This window comes from Ruditapes philippinarum, unplaced genomic scaffold (genome assembly GCF_026571515.1).
Source record: "Ruditapes philippinarum isolate M1 unplaced genomic scaffold, ASM2657151v2 ctg301_1_1_1_1, whole genome shotgun sequence".
Taxonomy (NCBI): domain Eukaryota; kingdom Metazoa; phylum Mollusca; class Bivalvia; order Venerida; family Veneridae; genus Ruditapes; species Ruditapes philippinarum.
The window spans coordinates 252,939-279,170 of record NW_026860295.1 but is presented as its reverse complement, the minus strand read 5'-3'; the positions used below and the strand labels follow the sequence as shown (position 1 = coordinate 279,170).

The window sequence follows — 26,232 nt, the reverse complement described above, 5'->3', positions numbered from 1 at the left end:
GCAGAGAGTTGAAACAATTGTCGAACGTGTTGACAGTTTGACCTATGACTTGGGCCAGTATGGGCTTAGTTATGAGCCTATTCAGGCTAGTGATGATGATGATAATTGCACAGCAGGTTCATGATGTTGCTGAACAAGGTCTGTTTAAAGGGTTATTAAACAAGTTCAAACAGACAGAACAGATTGATAATGAAGTGCATGGGGATTTGGCAAATTTTATAAATGAAAGCTTCCGAGGTGGAATGTCAGATGAGGCATACACAAGTTTAAGCAAAGACATCCATAGGCCGTCAAATTGTACCAGTCTTACCAAAACCACTGTAAATCCTCAAATTTGGTCTTACATGAAACCATGGACACAAACAGCGGATGTCAAAATGCAAGCTATTCAAGTAGCAGTAGTAAAGGCAGCTATTAATTTCACTAAAATGATGGATAAAATTGTCAACTCTGTGGACAGTGATATATTAGAGTTTGGTTCAGATGCCTTAGGTATACTAGGACATGCACACAAGTTAATAAATATGAGTCGTAAAGAAATGCATCAGGCAGATTTAGACAATAGGTATAAACAGTTATGTTCTGCCAATGTTCCTTTTACTGACAAACTGTATGGTGATGATGTATGTAAAAACGTCAAAGAGATTCAAGATATGAGTTGTGTTGGGAAACAGTTGACTGTACTGTCAAGATATAAGGGCTTGAGAAGAAGCTGTCCATATCCCTCAGGGCCTTGATGCCGTGGGCGTGATGAACGTTACCAACCATTGACAAGTAGTTATAATCAAGCGCCAAAAAACCCCAAGATGGAAATCGACAAACGTTAAATTTACAGATAAGTACTTCTTCTAAGTTTGAGGCAGGTAGACTAAAAAAGTTTGAACAAAATTGGAGAAATATAACTTCTGATCCAAAAATCTTAGATAAAGCTCTTCATTGCCATTTTGAAACTAGAACTATCACTAAATGTGATTAATACCCCCACAAGACTGCCTTGGAAATGAGGAAGTTACTAGTAACAGAATACCTTGCAAAAGAATTGAAATAGAGTTACGGTTGTGGGCAATTAAAGATAGTTGTGGTTCTTGTATGTTGCATTTCCTTTCAATGTGGTTGACCATTGATGAAGTATTATTGAATTACGCTGTAATAAGTCCTGAAAGAGTTACGCTTCTTGAGCACTGCACTTCCTCTCATTGCGCGAAGTTGCATTGAATTTAAAACATTAGTTTTTAAGTTATGCACCGGAGAAGGAAAAGGAACAAAGGACAATAACTCTACAAATACTGAAGTTGGAGTCATGGTTATTGTACACTGCACTTCCTCTCATTGCGTTTTACCATTGTATGAAGTTGTATTAATTTCCAACAACTAGTTTTCAAGTTATGCACTGGACAAAAGAAGTAACAAAGGGCAATAACTGTAATTTGTCCAAATAGAGTTATGGTTCTTGTGCACTGCACTTCATCTCACTGCCCTTGACCATTGTATGAAGTTTCATTGAATTCCAACCATTAATTTTCAAGTTATGCACTGGACAATAAAAAGTAACAAAGGGCAAAAACTCTTAAATGAGTCAAGAAAGAGTTATGGTTTCTGTGCACTGCGCTTTCTCTCAATATACTTGACCATTGTATGAAATTGTATTGAATTCCAACTAGTAGTTTTCAAGTTATGCTCTGGACAAGAAAAAAGCAATGGAAAAGTAACAAAGGGCAATAACTCTATAATTACTCTGGACAGAGTTATGGTTCTTGTGCACTGCACTTCCTCTTATTGTGCTTGACCATTGTATGAAGTTGTTTTGAATTCCAACCAGTACTTTTCAAGTTATGCTCTGGACAAGGAAAAGTAACAAAGGGCAATAACTCTGTAATTAGTCAAGATGGAGTTATGGTTCTTGTGCACTGCACTTCCTCTCAATGTGCTTGACCATTGTATGAAGTTATATTGAATTCCAATAACTCTATAATTACTTTAGATAGAGTTATGGTTCTTGTGCACTGCACTTCCTCTCAATATGATTTATCATTGTATGAAGTTGTATTGAATTCTAACCATTAGTCTTCAAGTTATGCTCCAGACAAAAAAAAAACAATGGAAAAGTAACAAAGGGCAATAACTCTGTAATTACTTTAGATAGAGTTATGGTTCTTGTGCTCTGCACTTCCTTTCAATGTGCTTGACCTTTGTATGAAGTTATATTAAATTCCAACCAAAAGTCTTCAAGTTATGGTCCGAACAAAAGAAAGCAATGGAAAAGTAACAAAAGGCAATAACTCTGTAATTACTTTAGATAGAGTTATGGTTCTTGTGCACTGCACTTTCCCTTATAGTGCTTGATCATTGATGAAGTTGTTTTGAATTCCAACCAGTACTTTTCAAGTTACGCTCCGGACAAGGAAAAGTAACAAAGGGCAATAACTCTGTTATTAGTGAAGATAGTTATTGTTCTTGTGCACTGCACTTCCTCTCAATGTGCTTGACCATTGTATGAAGTTATATTGAATTCCAACCATTAGTCTTCAAGTTATGCTCCGGACAAGGAAAATGCAACGGACCGCTTGACTGACCAACCGACCACCGAGTGACTCCTATAATAAACCCCCAAAACTTTGTTTCGGGGGTATAATAAACGATGGCTATAAACATGAAAAAACATATAATATTGGATCAAAATTTTCGGAGTTAGAAAGTATTATGGTTGATAAAGAAATAAAGAAATTGTTAGAGTTAAAAGTTATCAAGTTAGTACACCATGAAGAAGGTGAATTTATATCCCCAATTTTTACCAGACCAAAAAAGGATTCTGGTGAATATCAAGTAATATTAAAGGAACTCCACTGAGGTTTATAAGCCTAAAACATGAAATTTAAATTTTTCACATAGATAAACATGAGCACTTAAAACACAAATATTAACAAAATATTACCAAGAAAAATAGAAGAAATCCATTGAAAATCATATGTTTGTGCTATTCTTAATCCGATTTGAGTGAAAAGCGTTTAAACGCTTTTCAATATTGGGTCATTTTTCACTATTATAATAATCATTCTGGAAAAACGGAGCAAGCTAATGATCTGAAATTTTGCACATAAGTTATTAGTATAGATATACATCAAATGGAGTAATAATCTCAAAAAAATATTTCCAGACCCGTCATTTCAAAAAACCTCAGTGGAGTCCCTTTAAATTTGAAAAAATTGAATAAGTATGTATCATGTCATCATTTTAAGGTGAATTGTTTTGAATCAACATTAACATTAGTTACCAAAGGTTGTTATATGGCGTCTTTAGACATCCGTCATGCTTATTATTCTGTTCCTATTGCTGAAGAACAGCAGATATTACTTAGATTTATTTGGAAAGATAATCTGTTTCAGTATACCTGCCTCCCTAATGGCATTTGTTGTGCTCCCTTATTAGCTCGACTTTTTTTTTTTTGAAAAAAAAAGTAGAGGTATTGTTATAGTCAGGTTGGCGTTGCCGTTGCCGTTCCCGTCCGCAAACTTGTACCTGGATCATAACTTTTTTATTTCTTGGTGTATTGTCTTCATACTTGGCCACAACAACCCTTGGGACAAGACCTTTCAGAAGACCACACTAACCTTGACCTTCATCCATATATGACCTTGACCTTCAAGGTTAAAAGTCCAATTTTTGCTTGTTCATGCTGTTATTGGCTGTAACTTTGTTATTTTTGAATGGATTGTCTTCAAACTTGAACATAATAATCTTCAAGGATTATCCCTTAAAAATAACCTGCCAGACCTTGACCTTCACTCATAAAGGTCAAATTATTGAAATTTTCATTTTTTTTGGCTATTATTGGCTGTAACTTTGTTATTTTTGAATGGATTGTCTTCAAACTTGAACATAATTATCTTCAGGGATATCCCTTAAAAATAACTAGACAGACCTTGACCTTCACTCATAAATGACCTTGACTTTGAAGGTCAAATTATTGAAATTTTCATTTTTTTGGCTATTATTGGCTGTAACTTTGTTATTTTTGAATGGATTGTCTTGAAACTTGAACATAATAATCTTCAAAGATAACTGTTAAAAATATACCGAAAGACCTTGACCTTCACTCATTAATGACATTGTCTTTGAAGGTCAAATCATTGAAATTTTCATTGTTTTGGCGGTAACTGACTGTAACTTTGCTATTATTGAAGGGATCAACTTCATATTATAACAGAACATTCTTAAGGACCAGACCTCGTTGTTTATCAAACCCAAATTTGCTTGGGCTCTTTAATGACCTTGACCTTGAAGGTTAAATTACTGAATTTTCTCAGATTTGTGCATTAAATGACAATAATTATATATTTATTGGTGTGTGTGTGTGTATATATATATATTTACAACAACAAGAATTGCGTCATTGTTTCTATTTTTAGAAATTGCGTCATTGTTTCTATTTTTAGAAATTGCGTCATTGTTGCTATTTTTAGAAATTGCGTCATTGTTGCTTTTTTTAGAAATTGCGTCATAGTTTCTATTTTTAGAAATTGCGTCATTGTTGCTATTTTTAGAAATTGCGTCATTGTTGCTATTTTTAGAAATTGCGTCATTGTTGCTATTTTTAGAAATTGCGTCATTGTTTCTATTTTTAGAAATTGCGTCATTGTTTCTATTTTTAGAAATTGCGTCATTGTTGCTATTTTTAGATATTGCGTCATTGTTTCTATTTTTAGAAATTGCGTCATTGTTTCTATTTTTAGAAATTGCGTCATTGTTTCTATTTTAGAAATTGCCTCATGTTGCTATTTTTAGAAATTGCGTAATGTTTCTATTCATATATATATACAAAATATATAAACAAAACTAATGTGACAAGACAGACCAACTAAATTTATAAAAAGGAAACGTTAAGATATGTTCAAACCTTTCTATGTTTGCGTTTAGAAAAAGTAATGAGGTTGCTCACCTGTATATAGGCCCCCCCCACCCCCAGGCCAATTTTTACCCAAGAGCTTTAATTGTTTATTTGAACAGACTTGGTAGACACCCATAATAAGATGTTTCATGCTAAACATCTAAGTTCTAGCTCATTGGGTTTTTTAAAAGAAGATTTTTAAAGTTTTTACTATACACATATAGTTAAAAACAATGACACCCCTAGGGCAGGGCCAGTTTTGACCCCCGGGCTTTTATTTGAACAAACTTTGTAGATATTTACTTAAAGATGTTTCATGCTTAATATCTAAACTCTAGCTATTTGGGTTTTTTCAAAGAAGATTTTTAAGTTTTTGCTATACACATATAAGGAAAATCAATGACACCCCCCCCCCCCCCCTGGGCGGGGCCAGTTTTGACCTCAGGGCTTTTATTTGAACATACTTGGTAGAAATCCATTAGAACATGTTTCATGCTAAATATCTTAGCTCTAGCTCTTTGAGTTCTTTAAAAGAAGCATTTATAAGTTTTTACTATATGCATATAGGGAAAATCAATGACCCCTGGGGCGGGGCCAATTTTGACCCCAGGGCTTTTATTTGAACAAACTTGGTAGACACTCATTAGAGATGTTTCATGCTAAATATCTTAGCTCTAGCTCTTTGGGTTCTTTAAAAGAAGATTTTTTAAGTTTTTACTATATGCATATAGGGAAAATCTATGACCCCCTGGGGCGGGGTCAATTTTGACCCCGGGGCTTTTATTTGAACAAACTTGGTAGACATTCACTAGAAGATGTTTCATGCCAAATATCTAAGCTCTAGCTCTTATGGTTCTTTAAAAGAAGATTTTTTAAGTTTTTATTATATGCATATACAAATGTAGGGAAAATCAATGACCCCCCGGGGTGGGGCCAATTTTGACCACAGGGCTTTCATTTGAACAAACTTGGTAGACACTCACTAGAAGATGTTTCATGCTTAATATCTGAGCTCTAGCTCTTTGGGTTCTTTAAAAGAAGATTTTTTAAGTTTTTACTATATGCATATAGGGAAAATCAATGACCCCCTGGGGCGGGGCCAATTTTGACCCCAGGGCTTTTATTTAAACAAACTTGGTAGACATTCACTAGAAGATGTTTCATGCTTAATATCTAAGCTCTAGCTCTTACGGTTCTTTAAAAGAAGATTTTTTAAGTTTTTACTATATGCATATAGGGAAAATCAATGACCCCCCGGGGTGGGGCCAATTTTGACCCCAGGGCTTTTATTTGAACAAACTTGGTAGACACTCACTAGAAGATGAATTTGTTGATAGACAACCCGGTGATGCTTCCTCAAGGGAACATTATATCCATAGTGAACACCAACAAAGTACATCTGTTAATCAAGAAATTACGTCTGATAGCTTGTCGGCTTTCAGGAGATCTTTCCAAAGTAAGAACATATCAGTTAAGTCTACCAATATCATACTTGCATCATGGAGAAAAGATACGAAAAAACAATATGTGTCTTATATCAATCGTTGGACCAGATTCTGTAATGACAGACAGATTAATTCAGTTCAAACAGATTTAAATTTTGTCTTAGATTTTCTAACAAGTCTCTATGACAGTGGATGTGGTTATAGTGCTATTAATACAGCACGAAGTGCTCTTTCAGCTATAGGTATTGTTAAAGATGGGTTTTCCATTGGATCTCATCCAATAGTAATCAGATATATGAAAATTATTTTTAACCTTCGACCTTCGGTTCTAAAATATTGTAAAACATGGGATGTATCGGCAGTATTAACGTATTTGAGGAAATTGTCACCTGTTAGCAAACTTTCATTGAAGCTTTTGACTCTAAAATTATGTATGTTAATCGCATTGACTTTGGCAAGCCGGGTTCAGTCTATATATTTACTTTATATAAAAGACATGAGGAAATGTTTTTCATCATATATTTTGCATTATAGTGGGTTATTAAAACAGTGTCGTGCTGGGTTAAGTAGCACTGTTGCTGAATTGAAATCTTATCCTCCAGATAGGAGATTACGTGTTGTTTTTGTGCTTAAGGAATATTTAAAGAGGACTGTGAATCTTCGTCAAGGAAAAACATGTTTATTTATCAGTTACATTAAACCTCATAATGCAGTCACATGAGATACACTTAGTAGATGGTTACGTACAGTTATGAAATGCTTGGGCATAGATTCTGATAAGTTTAAAAGTCACAGCATTAGAAGTGCCAGTGCATCAAATGCAAAGCAGAAATTCGTACCTATTGAAGATATTTTAAAGATGGCAGGATGGTCTAATGGTCAGACGTTTGCTAGATTTTATGACAAACCAATTCAACAGACTTCATACAGTGAAGCTATACTACATCAGTAAGGTAATACATTTTTACGGAATGAATCAAATTGATACATATAGTTACATATGTATCTTACATGAAGCTTTGCCAAAAATTGCTTTGAAATCTCATTTGAGAACCCAGGAGTGTATGACCGAATAAAATTGGTTGGGAGTTAATGAAGTCATACACTTCTAAGGGGATCAAATGCCCTCCCCTTCTCCCACCCTTATTATTTGATTGTTTTGATAATGGAATTTTTAGCAAAGCTTGATTTTTTACTTTGATTTATCACCACTGATTATGTGCGTGCATCTCATTTGATCCCCATTCGAAGTGTATGACCACATAAAATCCCAACCAAACTTCAACTTAACCAAGGTAAGTCTCGTTTATTTGTGGGAGTATCATTAAGAAATCAAAGCACTGAATGTACTGATGGGGAGGCTATGAGAGAATGTTTCAGACTTATAGTTTCTTTTCTTTTTGCTTAAAATATGCTACCAAAATAAAAAGATATGCACATTGCGCTATTTATCCTTACTGTTGTGTTCAACCATTCATATATATGGTTAATGAGGTTGACTATTCATTTTGTTAATATTCCAGAACATTTAATTAAGGTCTACATTCGGACTGTTAATCATGCAAATTTTGAAAAACCTAAACTGTCAATAATAAATGACATACCAGCAAGTATGACGACTGTTCATTATCAGATAACAATAACATTTTACAACTGACGGTTCCTTATCAAAATATTCTAGGACTGTTCATCATAAATATTTTATGTCATTTTAATATTATTGAATGATAATAACAACTGCACGTGATGCAACATTTTTATTGAACATAAAAATTATACACGTTTAGATGTACCATAATTGAGATCAATAAGATACTGTCTTGTGATGAGTATTAACATTCATGCTCTACGGACAGAAGGTTGTCTTCTTCAGAAGCAAATCTCGAATAAAATCACGTTTCAGAAAATTAATCCCATTTCATTACTGACGGCGTCGGATAATATTAAAGCTAAATATTTCTTGAAAAAATACATCTCTGCAAAGCTTATTCAAAACTGAATCAACCTAAGTGAAAATTGATCAGGAAGTTATATCTTCTTTTTTTACCGCCAACACTCAACACTCAACCAACTTATGGTAGTTAATCGATAGATTCTACGTGTATTTTTAAACCTCACTAGCTTGAAATATATACTGCGGAAAATCTGTTGTTAACAGGGTGTGCGGTTATTACGTAGGGTTTTCCCTGTCGACCATTTCCCGCAAATAGATGAGAACATCGAAGCCGTCAGTGCTATGAATGGTGTTATAAATGGCGTGTTTTGGAAGTTTTTGTTGAAACTTCTCCAAATACCTCCAGAGGCGTGCACGTCGCGGAGAAGGCACACGGAAGGTCATAGTCAAGTCATCATAAGTACCAGAGGTGATTGGTTGACCTGTCGTGACTTACTCTGGAGGTTTGGCGCTAATAGATGCCGTTTTTGTTGTCGTCAGCCAGAAAGTTGTTGCCTTGACGGTATTGTCGTCTCCTTTACCACCAAAGAACGAAGAATGGGCTTCCAGGAAGAATCTGCTTGAAAAAGACGTCCCAGATGCTATAATCTCGGACATATGGTTATTCCGGCGCCGAGTATAAATAAACTTAAAACACACACACTTTTGTTGAAAACAAAACAACAACACATTTTCTGTAGTAATTTTTCAAGTGTTGTAAAATGAATAAGAAATTCCTCTTATGCCGCCCATTATTTTTAGAACACAACCATAAAAGTTCTTTTTTTTTATTTTTCAAATAAACATTTATCACTTCAGCGCGAGCAAATATCGGTTTCAAATTAAAGTTTCGTAAGATATGTTAATGACTTCCCGATGCTCGACTGTAAGTAATTTGTATATGTATGCGGTTTTTTTTTGTTTTTGTTTTTTTTGTTTTTGTTTTTATTTGTTTGGGTCGTCAGACCAAACAAATAATGGTAGCGAAATTTCAGAGTCTAATGTTCTTAATTGCAAATGCCGAAAGTAGTCCACTTTATTGAAGCGGTTACTTCCCTTTTGTATGTACACTAAAGCCGAAAAATTCAGGGGAGATCACTGCGTAAAGATGGTCAAAGACAGGCGCATCAATTTTCAAGCAAAGTAATTCCCGAATGGTCGAAGATTTCTAGTATTGTTTTCTGGTATTTTCTGATCGAAAATAACTAAATACAAAGCGGACATTCAATCTCTGACACAGAAGTTTATGACAAACCTAACAACAAGTAGTTCTCAAAACAGCTTAAAACTAGCGATTTAAAAGAAAGAAATATTTTATTTTGTTACAAGTATCCAACAAATTACAACGCATTTAAAGTTAAACAATAGCGTTGGCTTATAGAATTGTCAATAAATGCACAATCACAAATTACGCGGATGAATATGATTTTATCAATGAAAATACTATTTTTAGCCATGTAGATTACCGAATACTACACAAACCGAGTAGTGGAATATATAGATTCTACATGTCGGACTGTTTGGGCGAGAGGATTTTCGCTAAAATATTTACTTCAATTTTAAACAACAGGTTTACCCTGAACAAAATACCTCGAAATTAATAAGGATTACAAACCTGAATGCAATGGAAGTTCTAAATTTAGAATGACTTGATATTATTCAGACATACTGTGTATAACTTCTCCGTGGTACAGTGGTAACGCGCTCGCTTAGTGAGTGAGAGGTCTCGAGTTCGAATCCCAGTCGAGGAAATTTTTTTTTTGGTTAAATTCTTTTTTTAATTGTTTTTGTTAAGGAAGTAGCCATGATTTACAAGGATAAAGTGTGGCTGTCGTAAAAAAAGTACATAAATGATTTTTTGATGCAACTCTAGTTATGCAGAATTCCGTATGTGCCTTACAAACATAAAAATAAACTTATACAGGAAAATGCATACAGATATACAGTACGATTTAGATTGCAAAGATCAGAAAATACCAAAAGAACATGAAGCCCTTTGATTCTTTATAAATATACATGCTTATAGTAAGCTTCAGGATTATTTACATCTGTGTTAAACAACAGTTAAAAGTCGTTACAAGCCCTAATTTAGAATAATATGGTTTTCTTTCAGGCCGTTCACATATAAATTTAACCGTGGCTGAAGGGTTTTCGGGCTCGCTTAGGAAGCGAGAGGTCTGGAGTTCAAATCCCAGTAAAGGTAACTTATTTTTTTAAATTGTTAAAGTCAAATAAACATTGGATTGAATATCAGTGTTGCAATTAGTCTTATAGCCAATTTACTACAATTAAAACGCTGGAAAGCATTGGTGGCACTAAACATATAATCTCACAACCTGCACCTTTCTTACATTCTGAGACCCAAACAAATTCAGCGCCTTCTGTGCTTTGATTTAATTAAAGCTTCTTATTCTTTAATATTTTTTATGTATCTCATAATCTGTATTGAAAATTTGAATTTTATTACAAATGGACTATCAAATTATGATGTATGCCCTAGAATTGAATAAACTTTCTAATTACACAATACGGGGTCATACTGATCTTTGCGTCTTTCTCTGAAATACTTATTTCCTTGTTAAAACATATTTGACCACATATTTCTGTCAATTAACTGTTCACTTTACTTCCGATTTTGTTGTACGGAAACACATGTTTCTATTTGTGTTTTCTAATCAATTCGAATCTATAATCAGTTTAATGGGATCACCACCGGGTAAACGACTACTAGGTACTTTGGTCATGTTTTTTACTACAAATATTTGAATGTTTCTATTGGGATTAAAATGAGCATAGTTAACTAAACAACTGTTTGTATAAATTCCTGACCTGTCTAATTCTAATTATGAGATTAGTGAATATATAAGACTTTCACTACAAAATATTCCTAAACAAAAGAGCACATGTTTAAATTTATTCCTATACAAATAAAAGATCAGAGTAGGGATCTGTCAATTACCAAAGATACTTTTATGTTAAAAGTTTGATTAATGAATTATGTAAGATGAAAATATAAGTATTGCTTTTTTTATTTTGCTAATGTAAAATGTAATATTGTGCTGGAATTTTGTCGGAGGTCCTTAGGGGTTTTGTAGTTAAATAGTTTTTTTTTCGGCGATAATGGTTAAAGAATAAAATGTTTTTAAACTATATGTTCATCACCATCAGTGAATTTTTAGTTAAATGTATGCAAAATATTTACTAAACAGCTATATGATTTAGCGGTTTATGAGCGTTTTCCGCGTACAGCCTCCTGGGGTGTACAAATAAGTTAGTTTTCCTTACTTATCACGCAAGCATGATCCATGTCTCTGATGTAAGCGACAGTTTACAGTTATTTGTCTTTAAAAAATATTAAGGACTATAAATAGTTTATAACAACAAAAGCACATGCATGATATTGAGAATACGTAGTTGCAACGTTCTAGTTAATGACCCGTCATAAACAGTTGGTCGCTGCGTAGTAATTGGAAAATTGTTATCAAAAATAACAAAGAATATTTGCCACTGAATTAAAGCATTTACTTATAAATTTTCATTTATGCTTTTTGTTAAAAAAATATGGATAAAGTTATTATTTTGAAGGGTTTTCATACCAGAACTATTTAATACAGACGTACGTATGCCTAAACCTGATTACCGCGGCAGTATGACGTCACGGAGTAGTGATTTAAACAAAAATCAAGAATTTTTCAGAGAATTATTATCTTTACAAATTGCAGATATGAAATTAAAGAATGAAAATATTTTCATATTGTAAATGTCTGTGATGAGTGATGAGTCAGCTTAGAAAAAATCAAGGTACTATTTTTTGACCTGATTACCGTGGCAGTATGACATCACGGAGTAGTGATTTAAACAAAAATCAAGAATTTTTCAGAGAATTATTATCTTTACAAATTGCAGATATGAAATTAAAGAATGAAAATATTTTCATATTGTAAATGTCTGTGATGAGTGATGAGTCAGCTTAGAAAAAATCAAGGTACTATTTTTTTACCTGATTACCGCGGCAGTAAGATTTGACAGACAGTTATTAACATTGGGTCGGCATAGCCTCCCCAAAAACTGGCAGAGTTTGTTTTTGTGTTTTTTTAATACAAACTTTTATTACCTGTTAAAGGGAACTCAGCTTCCTATACACGTTTATTCATCATTTTATTCAAATTAGACATACGTATTCCGTAAGAATTTCATTTCTGTGATTGAAATATTGTACTCAAGGATGAGCATAGGACATCTTTAACTCCTAACCTGCTGAATTTCTGTAATGGACTTTTCCACCTCCCACTTTTGGAAGTATCTGCCCCCACGGGCATATTTGACCCCAGTTTTTATGTAAATAAAATATTTAAAAATAATAAAATTATAAAATGACAAAAAGAAAATGCAAATAATAATAATAATTTCATGTATAAATGTGTTTTTATGTAAATAAAATATTTAAAAATAATAAAATTATAAAATGACAAAAAGAAAATGCAAATAATAATAATAATTTCATGTATAAATGTGTTTTTATGTAAATAAAATATTTAAAAATAATAAAATTATAAAATGACAAAAAGAAAATGCAAATAATAATAATAATTTCATGTATAAATGTGTGTATGTAATCTATTATAATGTTTTATGATAAATGCTTTATTTTCAGATTTAATGTAATGTTTTGAAATCATAATCATATTGTTAATTACCTGACTGTTTAGGTGTGAAAAGCAATAAGACATATTTTAGTAAAGTTTATCTAAGTAATTAAATATCACTATTATAAAGAAACTAAACAGACAAGCCACACAAACACGAACATTCAGTAATTAAATTTTATTGCATACGTTTCCGCTATATGCCTTCATCAGTGCAAAACATAATAAAATTACCGGAAGTGACGTCATAACAGAACACGCGTTAAACGCGCGAAAAATGTTATGGCGTTTAGCGGCAAAACTATGATAACATGCAGAAACAAATATTTATGCTATAAATAAAGCTGGTACATGAATTAAAATGGATCAACAGTGATACAGATGTCTATTAGAAAGTGTTAATAAAAATAAGATAATAGACAAACATATTATTAATATTCATGTAACGCATTATAAATCAAACAATACTTTATTATTTAGTCCATTTTGGAATCATAGTATTTAATTTATGAAGCCAAAAAGATTCTTTACATAACCGGTCCATGTTGTTTTCTATAATTTCTATAGGCAAAAATGAAAAATCTGACAATGAACACTTATTATCTTTTGATCCGAAATGGATCGCAACATGTGAAACTGGATTTACGTCACAATTTCTTATATCAAATCTATGTTTATTCAATCGGCATGATTCATTTTGATTAGTCTGACCTACGTATTGCTTTTTACAGCCTTTACATGTAATGAGGTAAATTACATTACGCATAGTACAGTTAACATCATTGTGTAAATCAAAAGAACGACCTGTTATGCTGCTATTAAATTGTGAACCAACAATTATATTGTTACAATGTGAACATCTACTTCGTAAACATTGGCTAGATAAAAATGTGCGATCAAGTAAAGCACTTCTCATAAGATAATCTCGAATATTTTTAGGACCTCTATATGCTAAAATAGGTTTGAACTTGGTATGTATATTTTTAACGCTTTCCTTATCAGACAAAAGTAATAGATCCCAATATTTATTTAAGATTTCACCAATATTAGGCAGAGATGTATTAAAACATACAGTAGAAGGTATTATTGAACTAGTATTTTTAACGACAGGACTAAGAGCATCATTTTGGGACATGCCTTCAATTTTAGAAAACGCTTTCTCAATAATAGATTTAGGATAATTTCTATCAGAAAAATATCTATTTTTTTTTTTTTTACTATTATAAAGACACATAATTATGTCAGTCCTTTTGATACTTAAGAAGATTATTTCACTTTTAAGAAATCTTTAATGGTCATTATCAACACTTTTTGGTTCATTAAGGTACTATTTACCGGTATACTTTATAGCTTACAGCAAATAATGCTATAAGGAAATTATGTAACATAGTTACAGGATATTATGTTTTATACCTTTTTTCATAAGATTATTTTTATCCAGATTAAGAATCATGGAATACTCAATACTCAATTTTTCATTGGTTAATGTTTTTCTTATTATTTTTCATTGGTCAATGTTTTTCAATTTTCATTGGTTAATCAATTAATCATTTAAATTAATAATACCTGAGAATAATTTATATAGAGAGACAAAAATAAGTTAAAACAGAATTTTTAGGGTTATTAAGACAGAATTTGAAATTTTTTAATTAGGAACAGGATAGGAATTATTAAGAATGAGAACTATTAAGAATCAGAATTAATGTAAAAGTGTGTTAATGGAATCTTGGAAACATTTTGATAAGAAACATTGTGGACTTAATATATTTTAATAAAAGAAACTTTTAGAAACTTTGTATGGAATATTATATTATTAAACTGTGACATAAATGAAATCAATAAATTGAATAAGTAATTAAGAACCTTTGTGTACATCTTCATTTCATCAAAGTTATCTGCTATCACACTCTACATACCGATAGTAAACTATGTGACTGACTGATTGGGGTGGACACTTCATATTTTGTATCGGGACTCAACTTTGATTATCTAACATGATTGGCACAAGTCCCATAACTCTGATTTGCTTTTTTGCATAATTACGCCCCTTTTTCAACTTAAAAATTCTTGGTTAAGTTTTTGCATGTAAGCTAGCTGGTATCTCCATAACTACTGAAGGGAATGGATTGAAACTTCACACACTTGTTCTCTCTGATTATCTTACATGATTGGCACAAGTCCCATAACTCTGATATGCTTTTTTGCATAATTATGCCCCTTTTTCAACTTAGAAATCCTTGGTTAAGTTTTTCCGTGTAAGCTGGTATCTCCATAATTACTGAAGGGAATGGATTGAAACTTCACACATTGTCTTGTTCTTTGTGATTATCTAACATGATTGGCACAAGTCCCATAACTCTTGATTTGTTTTTTTTTCATAATTATGCCCCTTTTTCAACCTGAAGTTTTTGCATGTAAGCTTGTATCTCCATGACTACTGAAGGGAATGGATTGAAACTTCACAAACTTGTTCTCTGTGATAATCTTACATGATTGGCACAAGTCCCATAACTCTTGATTTGCTTTTTTGCCTAATTATGCCCCTTTTTTGACTAAGGAATTTTTGGTTAAGTTTTTGAGTGTAACCTGGTATCTCCATAACTACTGAAGGGTTTGTGCCTTTTCTGGGACAATTTTATGCATTCATAATAATAAAGCATTTTTTACTCGATAAATATCTTAATAACAAGCCTTTGTACCTTTTTGGACAATTTTATGTATTCATATAGATAAGCATTATTATACTCAAATGAAACACCCTTATAACAACTTTTTGAATAGTCGAGCGTTACTGTCCTCCTACAGTTCTTGTTAAAGGAAAAGAGTTAAATGCGCAAAATATTTGTTATGCAGAACGTGGATAAAAGGTTTTTTTCCTGTACTGATGCGCTGTGTTAAAAATAATCTTTGTGCATGCATTGATCAGCCATTGCTCAAGCCAATAGTTTGACATTGTGTTAGATTGATATCAGCCTCGTACATCGATCTTTCTGTTTAGGAAAGACCTGGTCACGAGTTTCATGAAAAACCTCGAGCGCGACACGCTCTCAGTGTCACATGAGTTTTGTGACCAGGTCTTTCCTAAATAGAAAGACCCCGTACTCAGCCGATATCCTATACATATACATAACCTATGACACCAGGGGCAAAATTTAAATTTGGTGGAGGACAGAATTTGGATAGATGTCATCATTTACCAAATATCAAAGCTTTAAGCCTTGTACCTTTAGACAAGAAGATTTTTAAACATTGTTATTATATGTACATAGTGAAAATCAGTGACCCCCGGGCTATGATTTGAACAATCTTGGTAGAGGCCACCAAGCATAATGTTTCATGCAAAATATCTAACCTCTAGCCTTTATCAATTCAGAGAAGAAGATTTTAAGTTTTTACTATATACATATAAGGAAAAACAATGACCTTTGTATGGTCTACATGTACGTCAATTAGTAGCTCAATAATTGTTTTTCTCTCATACAAAGTTTCATCATTTAAAAATGAAAGACAAATCGTTATAGGGCCATTATCAGAATATACTGAATGACCCTCGTACATCCAGATGACCCATGCTCAAATTTGAGCAAAATATCATTAAAAACTTCAAGCCAAATATGATGTTACAGAAAAATGAAGATCCAGTCAAAATGGTATCATTATAGTGCTAACAAGACTTTCCTTATATTTGACCTAATGATCTAGAGTTTAACTCCAGATGACTCAAATTCGAACATGATCAAGACTAACATTCAAACCTAGTTTTAGGTTTAATTGAAATATATGTTCAAAGAGTATCATATTTCACTTTATCAGGTGAATATTGTTTTATATTGTCCAACAATATCATTAAAGACGTTTTCTAGAGTTTTCATATAGACATATAGGCAAAATTAAAACTGTTCAATAGAATTTCTTTAAACTTGGCATGTTATTAGATTATGATAACACAACAGTTATATGCCCTTAAATTTGACTTTTTTTGTTAAATTCAAGGGCAGATAATTTACAATGAAGCAAAACAATACAATTTTATCTTCTTATTTTCATGAAGAATACCTTCGTCTTAGTCAATATGCAAAATTTCAAGAACAAATTTAGAGTGGATAGTTTTTTTCCCACTTCTACTCTTAATTAACCTGTGCATCTTTTCTTAAAAATTGGCCTATTTTTTATGAATTTGAAGTACCTTTTTCTTTCATTGAAAAAAATTAACAGAAACGATACAAGAAATTGCTTGTGTTCATGTATTGTATTCAACAATAAATAGGAAAACATTATCCAGAAGTAAAAACAAGAATTCATTTACCTATGTAGAAGTTTTCTGCCCTTTAAATTACCTCAAATAAGTAGAAAATTCTGATTCAGGGGCAGATAACTCAAAAACAAGAACGGTGACCCCAATTTTTTTTTCGCTTAAAAAGATTGTTATCATGCTCTAACAACATGCTAAGTTTAAAGAAATTCTATAGCACAGTTTTAATTTTGCCTATATGTCTATATGAAAACTCCGGAAAACATCCTTAAATAAAGCATTCTTAGAAAGCTATTGAAGATCACAAGTTCATATAGTAAAGTCAATCATTCTAAATTTCTACATCATTTGGGAAAATATTGTTAAAATGGAGTTTTGATTATAAATATATATGTATATAAGTATACTGTATAAGTTGTCTTAGCTTGTCCTGGTCATTTCCTCCTGCACCAACAGCACAACCGAATGTTATATAGAGCAGAGACCCGAGAACGCCAGCCATTCCAGTACCACTAGACCACGCATTCACCATCTTACTGGGAAGTAATCGTAAATATCCAAGAGCAACACTGTAATTCAATATCACTATCAATAATGAAATACAACATCAACATCAACCATCAATTCAAGAGTTACCAATTGTTTCACTTTTTCTAAACACATCAGAGGAAAAATATTATAGGAAAGACTACTTTCAAAAACATCATTTTCTTGTTCAAAACATAATTCAAATTTCAGTAAAGATCATATTCAGATTAATGTCATACATAAATTATGTCTTAACTTTACTCCATAAAAAACAAACAACTGATTGCATGACCAGACGGAGAATATTTATTGCAGATAAGATACTGAGCAGCCGAGAACAAAAACAAACATAGCCAAAAACGCCATAAGCGTCATGTACAACAAATTTACCATAAAAGTACATGGTAATCATTTAAACAACTAACATTGCTGACTAATTTATAACGTTCTATGTATTATATTGTTCATGTATTTACTTTTAAACTTAACAATAATACAATATAGCTGTATAGTATAGAAAATTGCCAGCATCTAACGTAATGAAATGTTGTAAGTACATGCAATACAAAATACAATTATTTACGTTGTTATTATTTTATCGGCTATAAACGCAATTCGACTCGCCCAGGAAAAACCAGAGATATTTCTTCTAATAATTATTTTTATGAAACTGCTCTGGAAACCTGTGTCCGTTTGTCAATGTCGAATTACTGAACGTCGGACCTCATTCTTTCCCAGTTGAAACTAAAATTAAGCTAAATAAAAGAATAAACATATGATATGTTATAAGTGAGAATGAAAGAAAAAAAAATATATACATATCCATAAAATTATAAAACACGAGTTGTTAACGCTGTGAAATCGTCTGGTAGAGTGACCAATACACCTTAATATTTTACACGCCAGTACAGTATTAAAATCTCGAAAAACCCGTGCTACTACAACCAATAAAAATTGCCTACAAAATTACGTCACACAAAGACAAATATTTCACGCTATTCGATGAAACACGTGAAAATAATACAACATGTCCATGTTGACATAAGTGCTGTTTTGTTGCAATATGTTAACTAACAAAGTTATGACAATTTTAGCTAAATTCAATAAAACCTTGACAGTCAAGGTCATTCAAAGGTCAAGCCCACATTTGAATAAATCATCATGTAATTTTCATCCATGAATGAATCAAATCCATGGATAAAGAACAAAGTCATTACAATATCAGGTTGTCAACTTCTATTTTTCAAATGGTCAATTCTGTCAAAAACTAGAAATGTGTCCATAGGACACGGATGCCCCCACACGCCACTGTTCTGTCAATCTTATGACTCTAGGTCAAATATTTTTTGGACTACATGTGCCACAAGTTGAAAACTAAAAATCAACAAAGGGCCATTATTCTGTTAAATTTGGTCACAGCAAAAATTCCTTCCTTTACTACCATCTACACATTAAGGTTGTTCATCCCTGGAAGTTTAAGCAAAATCTGCCATCCAGTTTAAGAGGAGTTGCGTTCACAAAATTTCTACATAGTATATAGTGAAAAAATCAACAAAGGGCCATAATTCTGTTAAATTTAGTCGCAGCAAAAATTCCTTCCTTTACTACCATCTACAAATTAAGGTTGTTCATCCCTGAATTTTAAGCAAAATCTGCCATCCGGTTTAAGAGGAGTTGCGTTCACAAAATTTCTACAGAGTATACAGTGAAAAAATCAACAAAGGGCCATAATTCTGTTAAATTTGGTTGCAGCAAAAATTCCTTCCTATACTACCATCTACACATTAAGGTTGTTCATCCCTGGAAGTTTAAGCAAAATCTGCCATCCGGTTTAAGAGGAGTTGCGTTCACAAAATTTCTACATAGTATATAGTGAAAAAATCAACAAAGGGCCATAATTCTGTTAAATTTGGTCGCAGCAAAAATTCCTTCCTTTACTACCATCTACACATTAAGGTTGTTCATCCCTGGAAGTTTAAGCAAAATCTGCCATCCGGTTAAGAGGAGTTGCGTTCACAAGATTTTGGGACGTACGGACAGACGTACGGACGGACGGACGGACACTCGGACGGACAAGTGCAACGCTATATGCTCCCACTCTGTGGGGGCATAAAAAATTTTGATCCAGGATGAATCAAATCAGGTGAGTGTAAGCTATGAATAAAATAACTTTAAATTGATGGTAAATGTCATTTAAAGTTCAAGGTCAAACTTGAATAATTCAATATTATGGGCTCTTTTGCTTAAATCAAACATGTAAACATAAGAAGGCAATGATGGCCCTGAATTGCTCACCAGACACAACTGTTGTTTTTTTTTTCGTCTAAAATCAGTTTGACTTCCTATAAAATTTACAGGAAAGAACAGAATATAAGAAGAGTTTTCATTGGTCAAATGAAATCTGGGAATCTCATTGGCCATTCTAAAGAAAAAAGTAAAGGATAGATCTTGTCATTCTAAAATAATTCTAAACTAAAATGTAAATGATAGTTCTTGCCATTATTAAATAAAATGTACAGGATAGTTCATTTATTTTCTAGTTCAATTTATCAGGTAATTAAGTTCTGTTTAACAATATTACCTCCAACAAAACATTTTACACTGCATTAAGATTTTCTAGTGAACAGTCTATTTTACATATAAACTTTCATAGCGATTATGCTCTATGAAGAGTGAGGCGATTACTGGAGATGATGAACTTCTTGAGTTAATTTTATACAAGATCTGAGTTTTACATTTTGTTCAAAATAACGAGAATAATATCAGAATTTATCAGGTACCCTAAGTTTATGATGTTCAAAAAGTGCTTTATATATTATATGGTAACTGATGTGTCCAATTGACACAATGTTTATAATTTTCATATATTTTTGCACACAAATGGAAAGATTAAATGAGACTTACCTTAGGAAGTTGAAGTTTGATCAATAGTTTATCAACCGCAATCACTTTTGGGATCACACAGAGAGAGGAAGCTGGCTTATCAGCAACACTGGTCAGTCTTTAGAGCCATCATCAGATCATGTCAAGTTTTTAAACATGATCTAGTGATGATTATGCGTAAAGAATCAAACATATTTAACAGGGTGGGTAATTGGGTGGGTGTGTGATCCCAAAAGTGATTGCGGTTGATAAAACATCGATCAAACTTCAACTTCCTAAGGTAAGTCTTGTTTAATCTTTCCATTTTATCAACCGCATATCCCTTTTGGGGCCTCACATAGAGATTTAAGACTTGATTCTTTAGTGCATTTAAAATTATGCAATTTTTTCTTTGAATGAAAGGTAAAATTAAAAGAACTATAGATGTTGTTGTCATTATTTTTAATCTAACTTCTAAGTTAGGTTCTAACAATTTATATTTTCTAATCTAAACTAGAACTATCACTAAATGTGATTAATACCCCCACAAGACTGCTTCGGAAATGAGGATGTTACTAGTAACAGAATATCTTGTAAAAGAATTGAAATATAGAGTTATGGTTGTGGGCAATTAAAGATAGTTGTGGTTCTTGTATATTGCATTTCCTTTCAATGTGGTTGGCCATTGATGAAGTTTTATTGAATTACTCTGTAATAAGTCCAGAAAGACAAAGAAAAGGAACAAAGGGCAATAACTCTATAAATACTGAAGATGGAGTTATAGTTCTTGTGCACTGCACTTCCTCTTTTTGTGCTTGACCATTGTATGAAGTTGTTTTGAATTTCAACCAGTACGTTTTAAGTTATGCTCCAGACAAGGAAAAGTATCAAAGGGCAGTAACTCTGTATTTTGTCAAAATGGAGTTATGGCTCTTATGCACTGCACTTCCTTTTAATGTCCTTGACAACTGTATGAAGTTGTTTTGAATTCCAACCAGTAATTTTCAAGTTATGCCCCGGACAAGGAAAAGTAACAAAGGGCAATAACTCTGTAATTAGTCAAGATAGAGTTATGGTTCTTGTGCACTGCACTTCCTCTCAATGTGCTTGACCATTGTATGTAGTTATATTGAATTCCAACCATTAGTCTTCAAGTTATGGTCCGGACAAAAGAAAGCAATGGAAAAGTAACAAAGGGCAATAACTCTGTAATTACTTTAGATAGAGTTATGGTTCTTGTGCACTGCACTTCCCCTTATTGTGTTTGACAATTGTATGAAGTTGTTTTGAATTCCAACCAGTAGTTTTCAAGTTATGCCCCGGACAAGGAAAAGTAACAAAGGGCAATAACTCTGTAATTAGTCAAGATAGAGTTATGGTTCTTGTGCACTGCACTTCCTCTCAATGTGCTTGACCATTGTATGTAGTTATATTGAATTCCAACCATTAGTCTTCAAGTTATGGTCCGGACAAAAGAAAGCAATGGAAAAGTAACAAAGGGCAATAACTCTGTAATTACTTTAGATAGAGTTATGGTTCTTGTGCACTGCACTTCCCCTTATTGTGTTTGACAATTGTATGAAGTTGTTTTGAATTCCAACCAGTAGTTTTCAAGTTATGCCCCGGACAATGAAAAGTAACAAAGGGCAATAACTCTGTAATTAGTCAAGATAGAGTTATGGTTCTTGTGCACTGCACTTCCTCTCAATGTGCTTGACCATTGTATGTAATTATATTGAATTCCAACCATTAGTCTTCAAGTTATGGTCCGGACAAGGAAAATGCAACGGACGTCTGGACCGACCGACCGACCGACCGACCGCCCGACCGACCGACCAACCGACCACTGGGTGACTCCTATATACCCCCCCAAACTTCGTTTTTGGGGGTATAATAAACATTTAATTATTTCTATTCTACGTAAAGCAAAGAAAATTGTGTAACAATGTTATAAACATGTTAGAATAACTTGATGCAGATATAATTGAAGTTGTCAAAGTTCTTTGCTCAGTGAGATATATTTTATGGCACTGTTAAATACACAATTATTTTTTACTTGTTTGTATTGCCTCTTGTACTGTTTTTTTCTGAATGGTTTTATCGTAAAACTTGGCAAATGTTTCTGCCCCCTTCCATCCAACTGTTTTTGCGATTGTTGTTAGAGGCACCCCTACGTAGTCTAGCTGCTGATGTTGAAGCCGCTATGGTACTATGTGGCCCATATTTACTATTAATTTCTACTTTTATTAAAATGTGTTTTACCCAACGTGAAATTGTTTGATGTGATACTGCTTTGTGTGGTTTTTAAGTGCTGATCAATAATTTTGTTTCATTGTGTCGTAAAGGTTTTGTCCTGCGGACGTATTCTTCTAAAATTTTTACAATGCAAATGGGAGGAATGGCTTCATATATTTGAAGCACAATATTCTGAAGGTGTTTGCCAGGTTTTGTTCGTTTCAAAATATGGTTTGACTGAATAATGACACTGTCCCCTTGAAATTCAATGCCATATTTAGCTCTAACAGGTGTAAGGTTTGACATCTTTATGCTGTCAAAAGTAAATAAATGACAGATAGTTTACATGATAATTGCAAAAGAGTTGTGTTCTGTAAACTTTCAATGTATTTGAAGACAATGTCTACATCCCATATTGTGGTGTAATTTGGCAGACTTAAAGTCGTTCTGCAAAAATGCCAGTATTAAGTTGTTATCACTGAAATCTAAATTGCTGCATATTTTTGTCAAATTATTAATAGCAGCTCTTGCAGTTTGAAATGCAGAGTATTTTAAACCTTGTTTATGTAATGTCAAAAAGAATTCTTAAACTGAATTTACAGAGGGCCGAACGGGATTGATACGTCTCCCACAAAAAGCAAACCATTTTTATTTGTTTGGGTCGTCAGACCAAACAAATAATGGTAGCGAAATTTCAGACTCTAATGCTGTTAATTGCAGGTGCCGAAAGTAGTCCGCTTTTTTGAAGCGGTTACTTCCCTTTATATGTAACACTAAGGCCGGAAAATTTAGGGGAGATCACTGCGTAAATATGGTCACATGACAGGCGGATTAATTTTCAAGCAAAATAATTCCCGAATGGTCGAAGATTTCTAATATTGTTTTATTCTTTAATTATAGATATACATGCTTATAGTAAGCGCCATGATTATTTACACAAGTGTTAAACAACAGTTAGCGTCGTTCATACCCTAACTAGAATAATATGGTTTTCTTCAGGCCATCTACATGTAAATCCACTGTGGCCGAGGGGTTTACGCGCTCGCTTAGGAAGCGAGAGGTCTGGGGTTCAAATCCCAGTTAAGGCAACTCATTTTTTTTTTCAAATTGTTTAAGTCAAATAAACATTGGATCGAATATCAGTGTTGCAATTAGTCTTATAGCCAATCTACTACAATTAAAACGCTAGAAAGCATTGGTGGCACTATACAAAAACAAATTGTTTTATAATCTCACAACCTTCACCTGACATTCTGAGACCCAAACAAATTCAGCGCCTTCTATGCTTTTATTTAATTTATGTGTTGTATTGTTTCTTGGTTGAATCTCGCCATGAGTGTAAAATGATATTGATTGCATCTGTAGGTACTCCCTGTTTTTTTAGGGATTGCCTGATAACCTGAAAAGACCTAGTCTCATCTTTTTAAGCGATGAAGTTTGTTTGGTTTGTGTGGTAGGTAAAGAATGTTTTGAGGTTGTGGCAGAAGGTAACAATTTCCGCTGATGTTTTCAGTTCCTACTACATATGCTGCACTTATAAATATATTTTTATCCATGCACCACATCCAAATTTCTCGGGCCAGATTATCTAATTCATCAGTTTTACCGCCAAATTTATTAACATAAGCACAGCTTGTGCTATTGTCCATGTAAATTCTGATATGACACTGAGTAGTGTCTTTACATAATGAAGTTAGCGCTAACTGACATGCTTTCAATTCTAAAATATTGATATGCAAGTTTTGTTCTGCCAAAGACCACTGACCATTTGTTGTAGCATTTGTGGTTTTATTTATAGCCCCATATCCTTTTTTCTAGGCATCAGAATAAGTTACAAATTTAGGCTGTCAATGAGACACAAGCTTTTTGCTTGTTCAAAATTTCTTATCCACCAATTTATTGTTGGTTTGACTGTTTCTGGAAGTTTCATGAAGTTATTAAAATTATCTTTGGCCCTTTTAATACATTTGTCTTTGACCTTTTCTAGAGGCTTATAGAATAAAGGGGCAGTTTCAACGCCTGGTTCAGCCGCTACCATTTTTCCTCTAAGTTTAGCAAAAAGGCGATTGTTAAAAACCTTTTGGAAAGAACAGAACAACAAAGACTAATCAACTCTTCTTGTCTTTCTGGGGTTAACCTTACAGACATAATATAAATCCTAGAAACGTTATTTGTTTACATGCATGTAGAATAGAATCATCTATGTACGTTATTTGTTTACATGCATGTAGAATAGAATCATCTATGTACGCTAAACTAATATGACCTTTCCCTCTGAGAGAAGCAAATACAGGTTTCATCACTTTTAGTAAAAACCCTTGGGGATGTGGTTAAACCCATAACTAAAGCCGTAAATTGATATTCTTGACCATTATAAATAAACCTGAAGTACTTTCTGTCTTGCATTCGAATAGGGATGGAGTAAAATGCTTCAGACAGATCTACAGATGCGAAAAAACAATTTTTTCGCATGGAGTTGATTGCATGTTGTAATGTTTCCATTTTAAAGTGAATATTTTCCATAAAGCTATCGTTAAATTGTTTAAGATTAAGAATAATTCTAATTTTACCATCTTTTTTCGGTCTAATAAAAATATTTGAAATAAATTCATCTCTTTGTGTTATATTATCTACTTTTTCAATAATGTTGCAATTAAGAAATCTGTTAAATTCAGACTCAATTAAATTTTGCTCCGACACATTAAATGATAATGCTTTTGGAATTGTATGTTGAAAGGGTGTTTCGGCCAATTCTACGTGATAGCCTGTTATAGTTTGAAGTATCCACTTATCATTTGAAAGTGATTTTCAGTTTAAATAATAATTTTGTGTTTTTCCTGCTACAAAATTGTCAGTTGTATTTGTCAGTTTTGATATGTTGCTATTAACATTTATTTTTTGTGATGCCTCGTTGTCTGTTTTGCTTTCTTTTGTTGGAAGGCCTGCCCATATGGTCTTGGTTGATGTTGATTTCAATTGTGCATCTGAGGTTTTTTGTAATAGGTCCCTTGATAATTTTGGTTGTGTTTAGGGACTTGTTGTTTGCCTTAAAAAAGAACTCTTCTGAGCGCTGTAAGACATGATATGTGGTGCCTTTTCACCTACAACTTTCAGGTCCTCCTTCAGTGTGTCGCCAAATAAAAGAGTTGCAGATGTTTTTGACTTAGCACATGTGGCTTTGTATGCTGGTTGAATATCCTTCAATAGTTTGTCTTTTCTGGCTTTGTTTTTGGAAGAAATAGTATAAACCATCATCTTGAAGATGTCCCCGACCAAGTCTTTTACCTGATTCCTGTATAGTTTCAGCTTCTTGGATAATGTCCAGTGCTCTGATCATTGTAACCAGGCAGGCTGACATATTGCTCACTGCTCTTTGCATTTTGGCATCAACTGCTTTGGTCAAAGTTGGGAGGTCCCTCCATATAAAAGGCTCTATCCTAGGTGTC

The 26,232-nt window shown here is 33.1% G+C and overlaps 1 protein-coding gene across 5 annotated transcripts in view; it reads right to left on the bottom strand.

The window, feature by feature from the left end:
• LOC132759576 (battenin-like) overlaps positions 1-26,232 on the bottom strand; it is a 295,062-nt gene that overhangs the window by 161,772 nt on the left and 107,058 nt on the right. For 4 of the 5 annotated variants that reach the window (XR_009629738.1, XM_060751386.1, XM_060751388.1 and 1 more), the window contains one exon: positions 17,569-17,730. The exons of the other annotated variant lie outside the window; for it this stretch is intronic. Coding sequence is in view for 3 of the 4 variants with exons in the window: in XM_060751386.1 (XP_060607369.1) it covers positions 17,569-17,730 (162 nt within the window). In the remaining variant the exon portion in view is untranslated. The remainder of the gene's footprint in view (positions 1-17,568; positions 17,731-26,232) is intronic. 5 annotated transcript variants of the gene reach the window in all.